At 39.8% G+C, this 16,549-nt stretch overlaps 2 protein-coding genes across 3 annotated transcripts in view; both read left to right on the top strand.

Annotated features, from left to right (window-relative positions):
• LOC134819580 (uncharacterized) overlaps positions 1-16,549 on the top strand; it is a 776,807-nt gene that overhangs the window by 402,353 nt on the left and 357,905 nt on the right. The gene's annotated exons all lie outside the window — the stretch shown is intronic.
• On the top strand, positions 7,334-8,227 carry LOC134820139 (uncharacterized). The gene has a single exon (XM_063830361.1). The coding sequence runs from the start codon at positions 7,334-7,336 to the stop codon at positions 8,225-8,227; it is 894 nt and encodes a 297-aa protein (XP_063686431.1).

Raw genomic sequence — 16,549 nt, 5'->3', positions numbered from 1 at the left:
AAAAAATATGAAAAAATTTCGGATTTTTGATGGTTTTGATTGCCTTCTAGCGTTCATATTAATGTCCGTTCATAATTATGTCCGTTCAAGTAATGTCCGTCCAAATAAAGTCCGATAAGGTACAACCTAAAACATAAAAGTGAACTAAGCAGTAAAAGGATCCCTCAGAGCTCATACTATTTGGCAACTTTAGCGCGACCCTTTGTCTTTGATTTATCACATACAGGAAATACAAACATCGTTTACAATTTGGAGAGGATGTTTGAAATTCTGAACTACAACTACAAAGTTGCTAAAACACGCATGCAGTGTCGCTAGACCCCGTTATATTTGCTAGACCAGTGCCAATACTGCAGAATGTAGCAGAACGGGTCACAATAAAGTCAACGAAAATATAATGGGAGAATTATAATTGCCGGAGTAAAGAAGATATGGCTACGTCTACCCCTGATCAACGCTCGCGTTCATAATCCAATTGATTAGATCTCAGTCCAATATAATCCGGATATTATTTATCCTTTACTCCAACAAACATCGTACCAACCAGAGGCACATATTAGGTGCGGTAAAAAATCGAAATTATGCGGTACCGCACCCGACTATAAAGGTAAAATATGCGGTAAAGTGCGGTAAATTTTTACCAATTATGCGGAAAATGTGCGGCGATTTTTTCGAAATTTGTGCGGGAATTGTGCGGTTTTCTTTTGCATTTTCTCAAGGACTTTGGAAATTCTAAACGTATAACCGCCGCTCTTATCAAAAATAAGTCTGTTTATGTGTTACTGAGGGTGTAGTTCTTTACTAAGACCATGATTGAACCTATATTGAGATTCAGTTATCTGAGAACAGTGACTTGATCTGGTAGAGATCAGGAGACAGTTATTTGAAGACGCCTCTTGATAGAGTCGATCAGATCCCATACGTGATCCCAAATATGTGACACGCTTGTTGGCATTGATCGTCAGTACTTGTAAACCATTTGATCCAAGATCCATTAAGCCCACTATAAAGCCAACGCTACAACGAATAGAGCTCATATTACCCGATAAAAAGGGCTGCATTTGAACAAAAAACAAGTCTCAACTACAGGGCTGCAGGTATGATCGAAGTACAGTAACGACGAGGGTTCCATAACGGCCTGGGTCACGGTCCCGAAAGGGCCTGGGTAACGGTCCCGAAAGGGCCTGGGTCATGGTCCCGAAAGGGCCTGGGTCACGTGGTAACCGGGTCACGTGGCCTAGGCATGAGTTCCAAAAGGGCCTGGGTCACGGTCCCGAAAGGGCCTGGGTCATGGTCCCGAAAGGGCCTGGGTCACGTGGTAACTGGGTCACGTGGCCTAGGTATGAGTTCCAAAAGGGCCTGGGTCACGGTCCCGAAAAGGCCTGAGTCACAGTCCTAAAAGGGCCTGAGTCACGGTCCTAAAAGGGCCCGACTTTTAACATATTTTGGTTTTTACACTCGAAAATCTTAACGCGAAATTACGCGGAAAATGCTAGATTATGCGGAAATATGCAGAAAATTACAAAATGTGCGGAAGTGTGCGGAAAACAATAAATTATGCGGAAATGTGCGGAAAACGGTAAATTGTGCGATCCCGCACCCATCGCACCTAATATGTGCCTCTGGTACCAACTAGGTACCTATTCAGACAACTGAAAATCACATACGAGAAGTGGTGATATAGATTTATGATCTAATAGCAATTATGGCATCACGCCATGAAGTATAACGTTCCAACAAATGTTGATGGGTCATACTAGAAGTGCTGTACACAATGGAGCTTCTTTTTTTTTTAAAGAGAGGCTGGGCCAAGATAGCCTACGAGAGGATAGCATTGAGATGCTCTGCCTACCTCTGGGGTATGGCAACCCTGGGGAAGGTTGCCGGTGAAATCAGAATGAATGGTGGATGATATGTGACATGAGTCAAAATGATACGCTTTAGTGCCAGCTGGGTTTGGAAAAGTATCTAATCGGACCTACTTCGAACTTCTTGTTCAGAATATGACAACTATAATGAGAACTTTATTGTGCCGTAAGTTAACGACGGAAAGGTTCTCCTTGGTCTGCCGGAGGCACAGAAAACTCTACTAGTATATGATGTCACTTGGCGGAAAAAGTCAACGAAATTATGGCACTCAACAACATAGTTCATGAGCTAGTCCCCGCCAACATGACAAACTTGTTCCAGCCTCTAGATATTAGTATTACGGTAAATCGTGTTGCCAAGAAAAAATTGTCCGACGTTGTTATAGTTCATATTACTAAGTGGAGGTAATGAAACAGTGCTAGGAAAGCTCCATGTGATGTTAAGGTTAACCTAAAGTTGTCTAAGATAAAACCACTTCACGCCGAATGGCTTGTAAAAGGTAACACTGAAATGCAGGACCGGGGTAGTTTGATAAAAAAGGTTCCCATAAAGCTAGAAATCATTGATGCTTTAAGCATAGACTATTTCATGCACGAAAACCCATTTGATGAAGATGATATGTGATATTAGACACTGATCATGTACACATATTTTAACATTTTTACTGCTTAACGACTGCTTTTCTTACTTTTGATTTAAAAATCATTTGCTGAAATAAAAAAAAGGTTAAAAAAATGAAAAAAATTCGGATTTTTGATGGTTTTGAATGCCTTCTAGCGTTTATATTAATGTCCGTTCATAATTATGTCCGTTCATTTAATGTCCGTCCAAATAAGGTTCGATAAGGTAAGTATTATATATTATATATGGAGGAAGCGCTCTTGTTGGCCAACTAGAGCTACTGTTTAAAAAGGTATGGGAAGAGGAGGTGATCCCTGAGGATTGGCTTAATCATATTAAGAAAGTATAGATTACAACAATAAGATTTGAGGCATATTTTTGTGGAAAATTTTGTCGAATTTTAAGAAAGACATTCACTGTCGGAACTTCCCGGAAAGTGCCTCAAAATCCAAACTTTGAATTTCTTTGAAAATTCACATCGACCACTCCCCTTTTCGATCAATCACAAGGCTGATAAAATTGTAACGGCAATGCGGGGCTAAGAGAAATACGTAAATGAAATGTAACATAATTGTGGACGATCCCGCACATCATGATCGATGCATTAGTCGATAAATGTTAAATGGAAATGAATAGTAATACGAGGCACATATCAGACTGCATAATCATCGTTATTAATAAAATAAACAATGCAAATTAATATTCATAATATTTTATTTATTCATTTTAAAAGTAACGGAATCGAACAGTTTAAAACTAATTACAAATCTAAAAGGAAGTTCTTGATGCAAATAATTATATTTCACTCATTCAGGGTTACACAGGATTACACAAGATTATACAGGATTACAAAGAATTAAAATTAAATTATAGGTCCACTATCGTAGTACCGTCATAATTGTTTACAGAATAAATTACTGAAAACATTGATCTTTGTTTGAAGTCAGGGCCAGGGTTATCCTTAAATCTTAATTATTCAGTGTTTCTTCTTCAATCTTCATCCACATTTTGAAATCAAAATTGCAAGGTCTGTTGCAAGGGGGCAGACGACTTTGTCCTCTAACAACTTCTGACCTAGCTTGCCATCAACTTAGACGCCTCAATGAAAACTTTTGAGCATCTCAATCGGGGTCAGAGTTATAGTAGCAGTTAGTATCAGTGTCACTATAATCTTCGTATGTCGAGCTAGAGGGTAAAGGGATTCAAACTCCTTTATGCATAATTCAAATATTTATCATAAAATTTAACTTCTATGAATAAATCTAATTTTGTTCGACTGCGGATCTAACTTCTACAGTGCTAATTTTAATAACAGTGGGACAAATCAATAAACAAGGTTTCATTTCAGTTGAATATAAATATCTAAACATGATTTCATGTATCAAAAATCGATAAAGATGAGTAATCCTATATAAGTCCTGTATAACTTTATGAAAGAATAGAATTTATGTTAAAGTTAGATAGATTCACATTTAATTTCATGTAGGCAGCATTTATAGTATCATGATAATATCTCCCAATGCAAAAATTTTCGCAATACAATTTTGTCTTCTTTATATTAATTAAAAGAACCGATGCCACAAATAAAAGATTGCCCAGTGATAAGCTGCAATTACGGTGTCACCTACTAAAATAATTGTACACCATTTAAACATTTCATTCAATCTCAGAACATAATGACTACTTCATGAAGCCGTACTGCGGATTAGAAAACTTTAGATAGAGGAGGAATAATAATCAAATTATTTAGATTTTATTTCATTAGTCTATGTTTCAATCAATCTACCGAAAGCTTTTGCAAAACGCACAAAATAGACGCTCTGTGCTCCAGAAACATTGCAGTTAATTACTTTTCAAGTTTAATCTTATTTCACTGGCTTCGAACGATTTGAAGCCAAACTTATATAGCATTAATTTTTACAATAAGGGTATCCATGACCCTGGTCATTAGTTCGCACGAGACGTGTTTCCCTATTTAACTTTAGAAGATTGTCGCAGCTTTTAAGATAGGCATACGATATATCACACGTCTATTTTCTATAGTTCAACTAATTGAGTTTCGATTAATAAAATATTTGAAGTATTTAGTCGAGAGCAAATTGAGCCTAACGAGTCATTTTACATTTTGTTTTCTAATGAAAGCTTCCAAGCATGCAATACAAGTTTTAAAATGTTTAATCAATTCATCAGATCTCACTCTTTCAGAATCCGAAGAGACGAGGAAAATTGTTCCGCTAATTGAGGAAAAAATGAGAGTAACAAGTAATTAATAATTTTTGAATTATATTTGAATAATTACGTCTATCAAAGTATCCTCTGACCTAAAATACATGAGATGGATCCTCTAGGCTGAAGGCTGGCCAAGCCGACCCCTTTTTATTCCTTCTAATGGAGGGTAAAGTGAGGCTAACAGAACTTTTCTAATTTTTCAAATATGTTTGAACAATAAAGTCCTTTAAACTATCCCTGGTATACATTATATGGATACTTTAGGTCGATGGTAGACTCCACCTACCCTTTCTGTCTTTTGATGGAGGATAAAATAAGGCTAACTATCAAGGTTTTGTTAATTTCTTGTTCTACTGCTTCTTCGGACTAGCCCTTCAAATTGTTTTTGTCTAACCTGTATTCATGAATAGTCGACGACCATATACTAACCTGACATGAGTTTTGAGGTAGACTAAATTTGTCGTTCTTAAGGTACTACTTTTATCCTTGTTTTAAGCTATTCTAATCATTTTGAGCCAATAAAAAATTTTAAAGTTTTGCTAATTAGCTAAATGATAATTATCCAATTAATTGATTATCTGAGGTATAAATTGTCTCCAAAAAAGTTTTTCTTCCTGATAATATAAACACCCTCGATTAATCTGCAACTTTCTACGATGTTAACAACTAAAGATATTTGACAAACAAGAAAGGTGGTAAAAAGTGGTAAAGTGGCAAAAAGTGGCCTTAAGACACGTGGAAAAGTTTGGAAAAGTTGGTCAGTCATTAAGGGCACCTAATGTGACTCAAAAACGTCAAAAATCCTTAGGAAGCTTCTTGTGTCGGCAGATCGATTTTTTTCAGACGGATTTCTCTGTACTAAACCTCCACATAACTATTTCTTATTCCTGTCATCTTTGACATCGAATTAGAGTGTTTTAAACCAAAAACAGATCTGCTGAACGACTTCTAATGGCAGTTTTAATACGTTCAACACTACTATATAACAAATAATGTGAGAAATATGTCTGAATCTGGTAAACGTCAACGTTCAACCTCCGAATCCTCACACGAGGAAGAGGAAACTACGGAAGTTTCACCAGAAGAGGAGAATATCCTCCTCAATGAGGAGGAAACCGGCGAGAAAAAAGAGGAAGAGAACGATTTGGAGGGAAGAAAAAGGAAAAAACCTATAACAGAGGAAGATCAAGAGACGGAAACTAACAGGGACACGGCCGGACTGATGGTGGAGAGAATGGAAGTTACGGAGGAACCGAAGGAGGAATCGAAGGAACCTGTCGAGAAACCAAAACGCCCTAAGATGAGGAGATCGGCTGAGGCTATTGTCCGCCGAAACAAGAAATCTAAGGAGCGCCAAAACAAGAGGAAGGCTGAGGAGAGAGCATAACGGGAAGGCCGCCGCAGTGATCCAGTAAATGGTGATCAGCGGCCGTGCCCCCAACAAAACCCCACCACCTCACCAATCACCTCACAGAACACCCCACAAACCAGCAGTGAACCAGTAACTGGAGAACAGCGACCAAACCCCACAACCCCACAGAACACACGCAGAGCAGGCCCAACATTCAATGTAGAGGCCACTCCCAATGCGGGCCCACCAACGGAGGTACGCCGGGAAATCGTGGAATTCTTGGCGCTGCGGATAGCGGAGATGCCGGTGACCGCGACAACCGGGCCAGTCTCACTGAGAGACAGCCGGATTGACGGGGGCCGGATCCTCCTTGTCTGCAGCGACGAGGGTTCCCGGAGTGCTGTAACGGAGCTGCTCGGGGACAGGACTGACCTCACGGTCGGAACTGGACCTGTTCAGTGACGTTGCGCATTCGGAGGACCCGGGTACCTCACCAACCTACAAGGCAGGCAAATTGTTCAGTTTCTGCAGCGCAAGAATCCGAATTTGCCGCCTGACTCGTTAACTTTTGTGTCGATGAACGCCCAGGGAGGTCGTAGCCCTACAGCGTATGTGGATGTCAATGAGGCCGGCCAGTCCTACCTAGTTAGGAATGGCTATAAACTCAAGACAATGACAACATCTGTCACGCTGCGACCAGCCAAGAGCAGGAGCCAGCGGACCGATTAAGGTGACTGATTCCCTGGCCATCCTGAATGGCCAGAGCTCAAGAACCCCATCTTCGAACACAACCCCATTAACTTTATCAAATTCATCAACTAACACTCTCTCCCTGGGACAGCCAACCAGACTGGCTAGAACTAAAGGTAAGAACCATTTAAACTTCATACAAATTAACACAAACAAAGCTAAGAGGGCAACCGACGATTTGGTAATATTTGCTAAAAAATTTGGTAACCCACTAGCACTCGTACAAGAACCGTATGTGAATGGGAAAACATAATCCTATCCCCGGCATCTGAACTTAAAGTCTTCGCAAACAGTGACCACTTAAAGCGGCCACGTGCGTGTATCTATTACCACAAATGCTTACAAAATAAGCTATGTTTCATGGATTCACTTACAACTGGGGACTGCACAACCATCCAAACTAAAATTGATAATACTAATGTTGTTCTACTGTCGTGTTACATGGACAGGCTTGACCCAGAATGTACACCTCTCGCGTTCAGGAATGCTGTGGAGTATGCACATCGTAACAACATGGCCTTCATTGCAGGCACTGACGCAAATGCACAAAACACTTGCTGGCACAGTACAACTTTCGATAAGGTCGGGTCAGACCGAGGGGACTCTCTGCTAGCCTATATAGCGAGCGAGAACTTATTTATCGAAAATAACGGTAATTCACCCACATTTGACAACGGACGGTGGAAGAATGCCATTGACCTAACAATTACAAACAAAAAAGGACATAACCTCGTTAACCGATGGCAAGTGGAGGTCAGGGACGAAGATGAAAACTCTTCAGACCACCACTTCATCACCTATAAGATCACATCCAACACCGGACTGGGTAAAACTATATTCCGAGACATTGCTAAGACGGACGGGAAGAAATTTCAGGAAGTCCTAGCTGATGAAATGGACAGATCAATAGGCACTTTCGATAACATATTGACTGAGAACGAAATTGACACAACAGTCAAAGTATTGGCTGATAACGTCAACCGAGCCTATAAGTATAACTCCGCATGTACGGAGAGGTATGTGTCTAACAAGATTCGTGCTCCTCCGTGGGAAACCGCGGAAGTTAGAGAGGCGAACGCCGGTATCCGGTTTCGCCTTAGACAAGCTCGGTCGACCAAGTCCGACAAAGACTGGTCTGAACTACGCTCACATCAAGCGGAGTACAACAGACTGGTTGGACGTACTAAAACATCTAAATTCAAGGAATTCTGTAAGAACATGGAAGCAAAGTCATGTTCAAAGAGAATATCTGCGATAATAAAAAACAACAAAAATGCCCGATTGGGGACAGTGAGGAAGCCTGAGGGTGTCCTCACCGAATCCCCAGCTGAAACCCTGGCAGTCATGGTGGACGCCCATTTCGCCACGACACCAAGTATTCAACAGGACCAAAACATGGCAGAATAAATTCCACCAAATTTAACCAACAACTGGACATCCAACACTATCTTTTCCAAAGGTAGAGTTGAGAAGTCAGTACTAGAATTTGACGGCCTAAAAGCCAGTGGCCCTGACGGTCTGCGCCTTATAATGCTACAGAAGGGACTACCACTCATAAGCGATGCCTTCACAAAACTAGCAAAGACAAGCTTCCAAAGTGGATACGTTCCTGATAGCTGGCGTAACTCGACAGGCATTTTCCTACCAAAACCAGGGAAAACTGACTATTACAACCCTAAATCCTACAGAGTAAAGAACCATCACTCTGGCTCCAGTACCACTCAAGTGGATCGAACGTATAGTGCTATGGCATATGGAGGAAGACCTTAAGATATACTCAAAACTTAATAAAAAACAATACGGTTTTGTAAAAGGTGCCTCCATTGAAACAGCCTTACACAAAATAGTACACAAAATAGAACGGACAATCATAAGCTCCGGTATGGCTCTAGGAACCTTCTTAGATGTCGAAGGGGCCTTCGACAATGTAGCATTCAAATCTATAGAGAAGGCCCTGAACCGGAAATGTGAGTCGTCTTCAGTCAACAAATGCATTATGTCCCTACTCCGCAATAGAACCACGAACGTGGAATTAAACGGATGCAGGAAATCCATTGTTATAAGAAAAGGGTGTTCGCAAGGTGGGATCCTGTCTCCATTCTTATGGAACCTGGTAGTGGACAGTCTCCTGTCGTACACCAGATACAGGATACCATGTGAACTGCAAGGGTTCGCGGACGATTTTGCTTTACTAGCTACGTTAGAGGGACCGGCAAAATGCAGAAACCAGGGCTTCGATGCCGATCATCTCAGAGAGATGACGCAGAAAAGTCTTGGAGCCATCATGAACTGGTGCACCGACAACGGGCTGAAGCTAAGTACTCTTAAAACACATACAGTAATGTTCACCTGGAGGAGGAAATGGGAATTCTCTGAACCTCTAACAGTGAACGGAACCGAAATAAGTATGCGTAACTCAACTAAGTTTCTAGGAGTAACACTCGATAGCAAACTCACGTGGAATGAACACATCAAAAATCAATGTAAAAAAGCCAAAGGCATACTCATGCAATGCAGGAGAGCCATAGGACCAACATGGGGGTTCACCCCCAAGACCATGAAATGGATTTATACGGCTGTAGTCAGACCTTCCCTGACATACGCTGCGACAATCTGGCTCAATGGTGTATCCAAAAAACATAACCTAACAATCCTAAGCAGCGTTCAGCGGCTAGGGAATATTCTCATAACAGGAGGGTTACCATCAACTCCTGGAGCAGCTCTAGACATCATCACAGGAATCGTTCCCATCGACCTGGTGATAGAAGAGGAAGCAGCGAAAGGAGCTCTTAGACTCAAATCCAACAACCACTGGATATATGAGCCGATGGTTAATAAGAAGGGCAATCTAATCACCCATACAAAACTCAACGAACAGTTACTAAAGACCATCAAACTCGATTCTGAAGGACGAGACCAACAGACTGCATCACTGAATGTTGACATTGGTTTTACCACAGAAATTCCACGACTCTCCGAGTACGAGGAAATTGAGAATGACGCCAACACCATACAATGCTACACAGAGGCTCCAAAATGAATGAACAAGTTGGAGCAGGAGTGTACATTGTCGATAACGACACCCCTCCACGCGAGGAGTCCTACCACCTAGGAACCAACTCAACCGTCTTTCAGGCCGAGACATTTGCCGTAGGCACAGCGGCAAAAATACTACAGGAATCTGGAACCAAAAGTAGAAAAATCATCATAAACTGCGATAGCCAGGCGACAATAATGGCAAAGAGCAATATCAAAGTCAAATCAAAAAGCACCAGCATGGCAATAAGTGAGCTGAACCAACTAGCAACGGACAATCAAGTCATACTACGATGGATTCCAGCTCATAAAGGCTATGATGGTAACGAAAAGGCAGACTCTCTTGCCAAAAAAGGCTCCGATAACTTGGACTCCGCTCATGTGCAACTACCAATACCAAAGGTATTATGGAAGGGAGCGCTGCGGAGTATAAGTCATCGGAAAATGAGGGAAAGATGGAGAACGTTGCCCAACAGTCAACACTCACTTCAAACGAGTATGGAGACATAAGTTCGCCAGATCAATCCCGAAACTTGGCAAAGAGAGCACAAGAACAGCAACACAATTCACTACTGGACATTGTGAACTAAACTACCACATTAATAAGCCGACAACGGTCCCTAAAATTTGTCCACACTGTCTCATGGAGGAGGAGACAATGAACCACTTTATTGGCCAGTGCCCGATTGCCCGAAATTGTCTTACCAACGAGGAGGATACTTTGACTCATTTTATCTTAGCGTGACAGACATAGTGGACAAATTCTCACTACCAAGGATCATCGGCTTCATACAAGCAACTAAACGATTTACTAAATTCAAAGAAAACAAAATCTAAACATTTTTTCTCCTTATTTATTAATTTTACCGGCAGTATCTAGATAGCCCGACCCCTGTCCGCGGACAACTGTCCACGGACAACTGTCCACGGACAACTGTCCACGAACAACTGTCTACCAGATCATATTACTGCATAATAACAGTATCCCCTGAATAGCAGCTGTAAAAAGGTCTTGAGAGCGAGCTTCTGTCCAGAGAGGATACTGTCTGTTCTGATATTCTTGTACTTCTTGCAGGGGGAGCAGCGCCATATCAGTCCATCTGGAGACTTCAAGGACAAGCAGGGAACCAGGGACATAGATGCGTTACACTCAGGACAGGACATGGAGCTCTTTAGGAGGTTTTTCGGAATAGGAAGTCTCGAGCATTCTCTAGGGAGGCCGTGGGTCCATTAATTTCGTCCATTAGACAGAAGAGTACCATGTTAGGAATTGGAATAGTTGTTGTTGATGATGGCAACTGATAATACTTCACCAAAAACGAACAACTTATATACCACATTTAAATCGTAATCAATTATTTCATTGAGCAATATACTACGCTACAATCAACTACTCAATGCTATTCATAACTAATTATATCCGAGGGACCACATTTGAATCGCAATCAATAGTTTGATCCAGTAATTTACTACGCTACAATTAATTATGCTAGTCGTAACTAATTGCATCCAAGATACCATACATACCATTCAATTTCATAAGATTTGCGGTCATATGATCTGGTAGACAGGTGTTCGTGGACAGTTGTCCGCAGACAGTTGTCCGCGGACAGGGGTCGGGCTATTTAGATACTGCCTGCTCTATCTTACAGTGGTAACGATCTTACCATTAGTGATATTGACCACAGCCCCCTACGAAGAAGAAGACTTCTAATGAGCCTTAATGCCTGAAAAACCAGTAAAGGGGTATAGTAGTATGGGAGGTATATATAAGGGCAACGGTCATACTTACCAGCACTGTGACAATAGGCAGGAAGTTTAAATGATTTTTCCTCTAGAGTTGTATTATTATTGTCAGTGGTGATGATATAACCAGCCCTGCTTCCTGAATCTGTGCGTGGCTCGTCTGTGTAGCAGTATCGCTGGATGGGATTCTGTCAATGCAGTTGTTTTGCAGGAAGTCTCTGTATTCGGTGTGTTTGCGCCAGGAGTTGTAACGGAAAAGTTGGTATTGAAAGATCTGTCTCTGCTCGAGATGGTAATCGTTTATTGATGGTGATGTGAGTGGTGATTGTCCATTTTCCATAGGTGATAGTTTCTAGGGACAGGCTACCGTAGGCGTGCAGCCTAGCTGCACCCTTTGCTACTTCACCACTAAGGAAAAGTATAATATCTGAAGTGTCAGCGAGGTGGCTCAGTGCGATGAAGGGAGTGCAATTGGCATGACACCACACATGATTCTAAGTGCCAGTGCCTTAAATCTTTGAACTTCTTTGCATTGTGCTCTGTTTGAGTCGCCCTGATCCATATACTGCAGCAGTAGGTTACGATATGTCTAAAAACAGCGGTGTACATCCACTTTGTCGGGTCCGGCAGCCTTCAAAGTCATATATGTATAGTATATACTTATAGTAAATAATATAAAAAAACACTATCTTGTTGATTTAACATAAATATGACATTACGCTCATATGTCAACATTTTTGAACCTTTTATTGAAATAAAAAGCTTTTAGTCGTTGAAGTCATGAACATCAAAGATAAAATAGACATATGCTTTTTCGCACTTCTCTACAAATATTTCCTATAAATATCAAATTGAAAATGATCAGTCATACTTATAGTTAAATAACTGTAAAACCGCAAACAATCGTTCGAGATGGAATTATTTTATGCTGCTTGTATCTTTCATCGCTTATGGTTGATCATGATGATATTAATAAGTCAGTTTGTTTCTATGGGTACGGCTAAAACGAACAATACATATTTCCACAATAGTAAGTACAAATACAATAGATCGATAACTACAAATAATTGTCGGCGCGCGTCCCGCTGAACTGACCAAGTACATTGTTAATTTCGCCATGTACGTATCCAATTAGGCACTAATTGTTAGCATATTATTCTGTTTTGAGTTAGTATTACTATTTTGCACAGATAAGATCCGTGTCAGGTTGCATAAAAAATAAACATATAGTTACTTAGAAATACGTACCCAAAAATGTTTTTAGACATTAGAGTCGACTGAACGTTCAATTAGTGGACAGGATAATATAACAAAAATCGGACGTTTTTCTTTAAAAACGACCTAAAATTCGGGAAAATGTAGCTCTAGGCGTCAAATTTTCGACAATAAAGGTTTTCAAAAAGACCTTAACCGTTCAAGTCAAATCTATGCTATTTTGATACCTTAAAAACTTCATATGTTCTAGTCCTCTTCTGTCTAGTTCTAATGTACTGTCACTTAATAGTGACTTTTATATATAATCAAGCTCGAGTACTAGCCTGCTGATTTATCGCGGCTGTTCTCATCTGAAACGATGCTTGGTGTAGCTCGTTGGGATAGTATAGGAATTTTAATTCCTATAGTTGGGAATGAGATAGTTGTCTGTTCACAGATCGCCCTCTAAACTTACAAGGAAATATTTCCTGTAGATCCTTGGTATATAAGCAACATTTGACAAAGCATAGGGTGGAGTGAGCTATATGCCCAACCTTGGAGAACACGGTGGATGTCTTGCTGTACGGCAGTTTAAACAAGGAACTGAAACCGAGGGGTTCCGTTCAGGCCCTTCACACTTTATTTTCTGTCTAGTTCTAATGTACCGTCACAATAGTGACTTAAATATATATATATATATATATATATATATATATATATATGTAAAATCGTAGGCTATAGCTTAGTTTTTTAATGCTAAAAAATAAGTAACTTATGCAATCATAGCTTTTAGCTGTTGAACTCTCAGTCATGAAAATCGAAGAAATGTCCTTTCATCATGTTTAAACAATTGGGGTGTTAAAATAGCAAATGGTAAAATGGGTTTTGGCCGTTGAAATCATGACAATCGCAGACACGTCCTTTGTACGATTCGGGTATATAAATGGCAAATTTAGACGCAACGACCTCATTTACATTATTAAATTGTAAACAATGTTCGTGACGAAAACCTTACGTATTGCTTTCATCATTCATTGCATCCGCTTGATACTATTGGTAACCCAGTTTGGTTCTATGAGTATGGCTCAAACAAACGGTGATTTCATTCAGAATAGTAAGTCTATCAAATTCAATAGTACAATTTTGTTAAGTTTGAAATAATTAAATTACATGTCGATTACATGTTGATGAACAAAATTTTTGTGACTTCGTACATACTTACGTGCCCTCGGATCGCGCACAGTTATCGCTCACGTTCCTATGGCTATGGCTATGGCTATACCTTCGCAAAGTTATTTTGCGTGATAATCTGAATTAAATAATTGTTGGCGAGCGGCGCTGAACTGACCAAGTACATTGTTAATTTCAACATGTACATATCCAATTAGGCACAATGTTCGTGACGAAAGCTTTACGTATTGCTTTCATCATTCATTGCATCCGCTTGATACTATTGGTAACCGGCCAGTTTGGTTCTATGAGTATGGCTCAAACAAACGGTGATTTCATTCAGAATAGTAAGTCTATCAATAGTACAATTTTGTAACTTCGTAGGACCTAAAATGTGGGATTTCTACCCACTCACATGACTGAGATACATATTTGTTTGTTTGGATATCATTTATAGCTAGGGTTTAATACAAGGATTGGTTTCTGAGCGATTACAGCAAATCGCATATATAACTCTTTATAAACTCTTAATCACTCTGTATAACTTCAAATATCAAGAAAACAGTTCACTTCGAAGTCAAATTCTTCCAGGCAGTCTTACTCCAACTTGCGAGATTCAAAATAATGGAGGCTTTCTCAAGTACGTCTGCGAAGAACTAGCGAACTCAACATCAGGTCCTCTTGGTCATCTTGGTTTCCACAAATGTGTGAACTCATCACTATTCTACAAGTCCTTCATCGCCAGAAGCGGCAGGTATTATTTATATATATTTTTTCTTTCTCCTTCTCCGTGTCCTTCTCCATTTACTGATTAAATTAGCAATTATAATTGATCAAACAACCAATGGTTAATGATTAATGTGCGGTACCATTATCTACATTATCAGATAATATTCTGAGGTACCACATTATCTCAGTCACTGCCTCACTGGACAGTGGACACTGTCCAACATCTTACTATATATAAAGCGAGACGATATATATATATCTGTGCCATTTTACTGACACCACGGCATCAACTTTAACGCGACTTTCCGCAAAAACCGTAAAAGATATACAACTGGAACTTTTTTGGCTGGGTCAAATGCTTTAATGGCCTTCAAATCAGCATGAAAAAATAAAAAATTGGCCAAGGAATAATGATTTTAGAGCCGAAAATTTGGGCCCCCAAGTGGTGTCAAAAACGCCGATTAAATAGGTAATAATTATTTTAGTATTTTGAGTCTTGACACCGTTTAGGGTTATATTATACGGGTTCCTGCTAGTTGTACTAAAGTACTAAAGAGGATAATGTTGTTATAGCTAGCTGCCTGTGTTATATTTTCAGGATTTCCTACGCTTCAGTTGATGAACTATGCAAAAATGACTTACATCACTACCAAGCCTGTGGAATAGAATCAGTGATTCGTCCAATAAGCCCATTTTCTAGTTTTGCAACTAGTTCGATGGCAGGTAATGATTTTATCATCAAATTAAATTAGTTAACATAATATATCAATATATGTAGTTCATTATTACAATTTGAACTAACAGTAGCTGCCCAACTTAGAGAGTGTCGGATATGATTGATGCAGTTGTGGTACACATTGACGGTTTTTAATACAATAATACTTTGGCTGTTGATGATATTCTCGGAACCCTAGCGGGAAATTATCAGTGCTCAGTGTTCACGACTTTTCGGGGATATAATTCCCGGAGATAATTATAAAGTTTCTAGATACGGACCGGATTGTTGAGTGAGAATTAGCGGGATGAGCCGGGTTAACAAATTTCCGGAATTGGGTGTATACTTATTTGTGTGTGTTTGAAAAAATATGATTCGTTTTTGCTCTCTTGAGTGTGGGTCGATCTCTACTATAGTACTACCTGTAAAACAAAATATGTGTTGTCGACGTTTCGGCTACATGAATTTGTCATAGACGAACACTCAGTGCTGTCTATCAGTTAGATACTGCTCCGCAAGATCTATTTGAAATAAATACATTTTTGTGCCGTGTCTATATATATTTAATAACTATATAATATATATGATTAATAATTAGTAGTATAATTATGTATATTATACCTAAGACGAGTCGGTCAGTGTTCTCTTTAGTAACTTTGATTCGATATAATTCTATTTACCTAATTTTCTCAAACCAGGTGAATACCCATGTGGATATCTTTGCCTGAAACAAATGTCACAGTGGAATACATTTACACATATTACTCATACGGCTGATATCCACTCTGACGGAATTTTTGGGGTTCGTTCCTGCGATGGGAAGAATGACTGCCTTAACACAAACCTTGATGAAGCTTTCTGTGAATATCAAAAAGACTCTGAACTGTGTGATCTTATTTGCTCCCCATATGGTGATTGCACGGACGAACAGTTTTGTAATGGTTTTGAGTACGGTGTTCAGTGTGGAGAGTTTTTGGACAACAATCTGATGAACCAAACTTGGTATTTTACTGCAAACTATGTGTGTGACGGGGTAAAAGACTGTAATGATGGGAGCGATGAAAAGGATTGTGTGATCAATGAAATGACAACAACGTGCCTCAATTTAAGAATAGGGGTTATAGTACCGCTTCATAATT

This window comes from Bolinopsis microptera, chromosome 8 (genome assembly GCF_026151205.1).
Source record: "Bolinopsis microptera isolate Bmic1 chromosome 8, MBARI_Bmic_1.0, whole genome shotgun sequence".
Taxonomy (NCBI): Eukaryota; Metazoa; Ctenophora; class Tentaculata; order Lobata; family Bolinopsidae; genus Bolinopsis; species Bolinopsis microptera.
The sequence above is the reverse complement of the archived record's forward strand: the minus strand, read 5'-3'. Positions and strand labels throughout refer to the sequence as shown.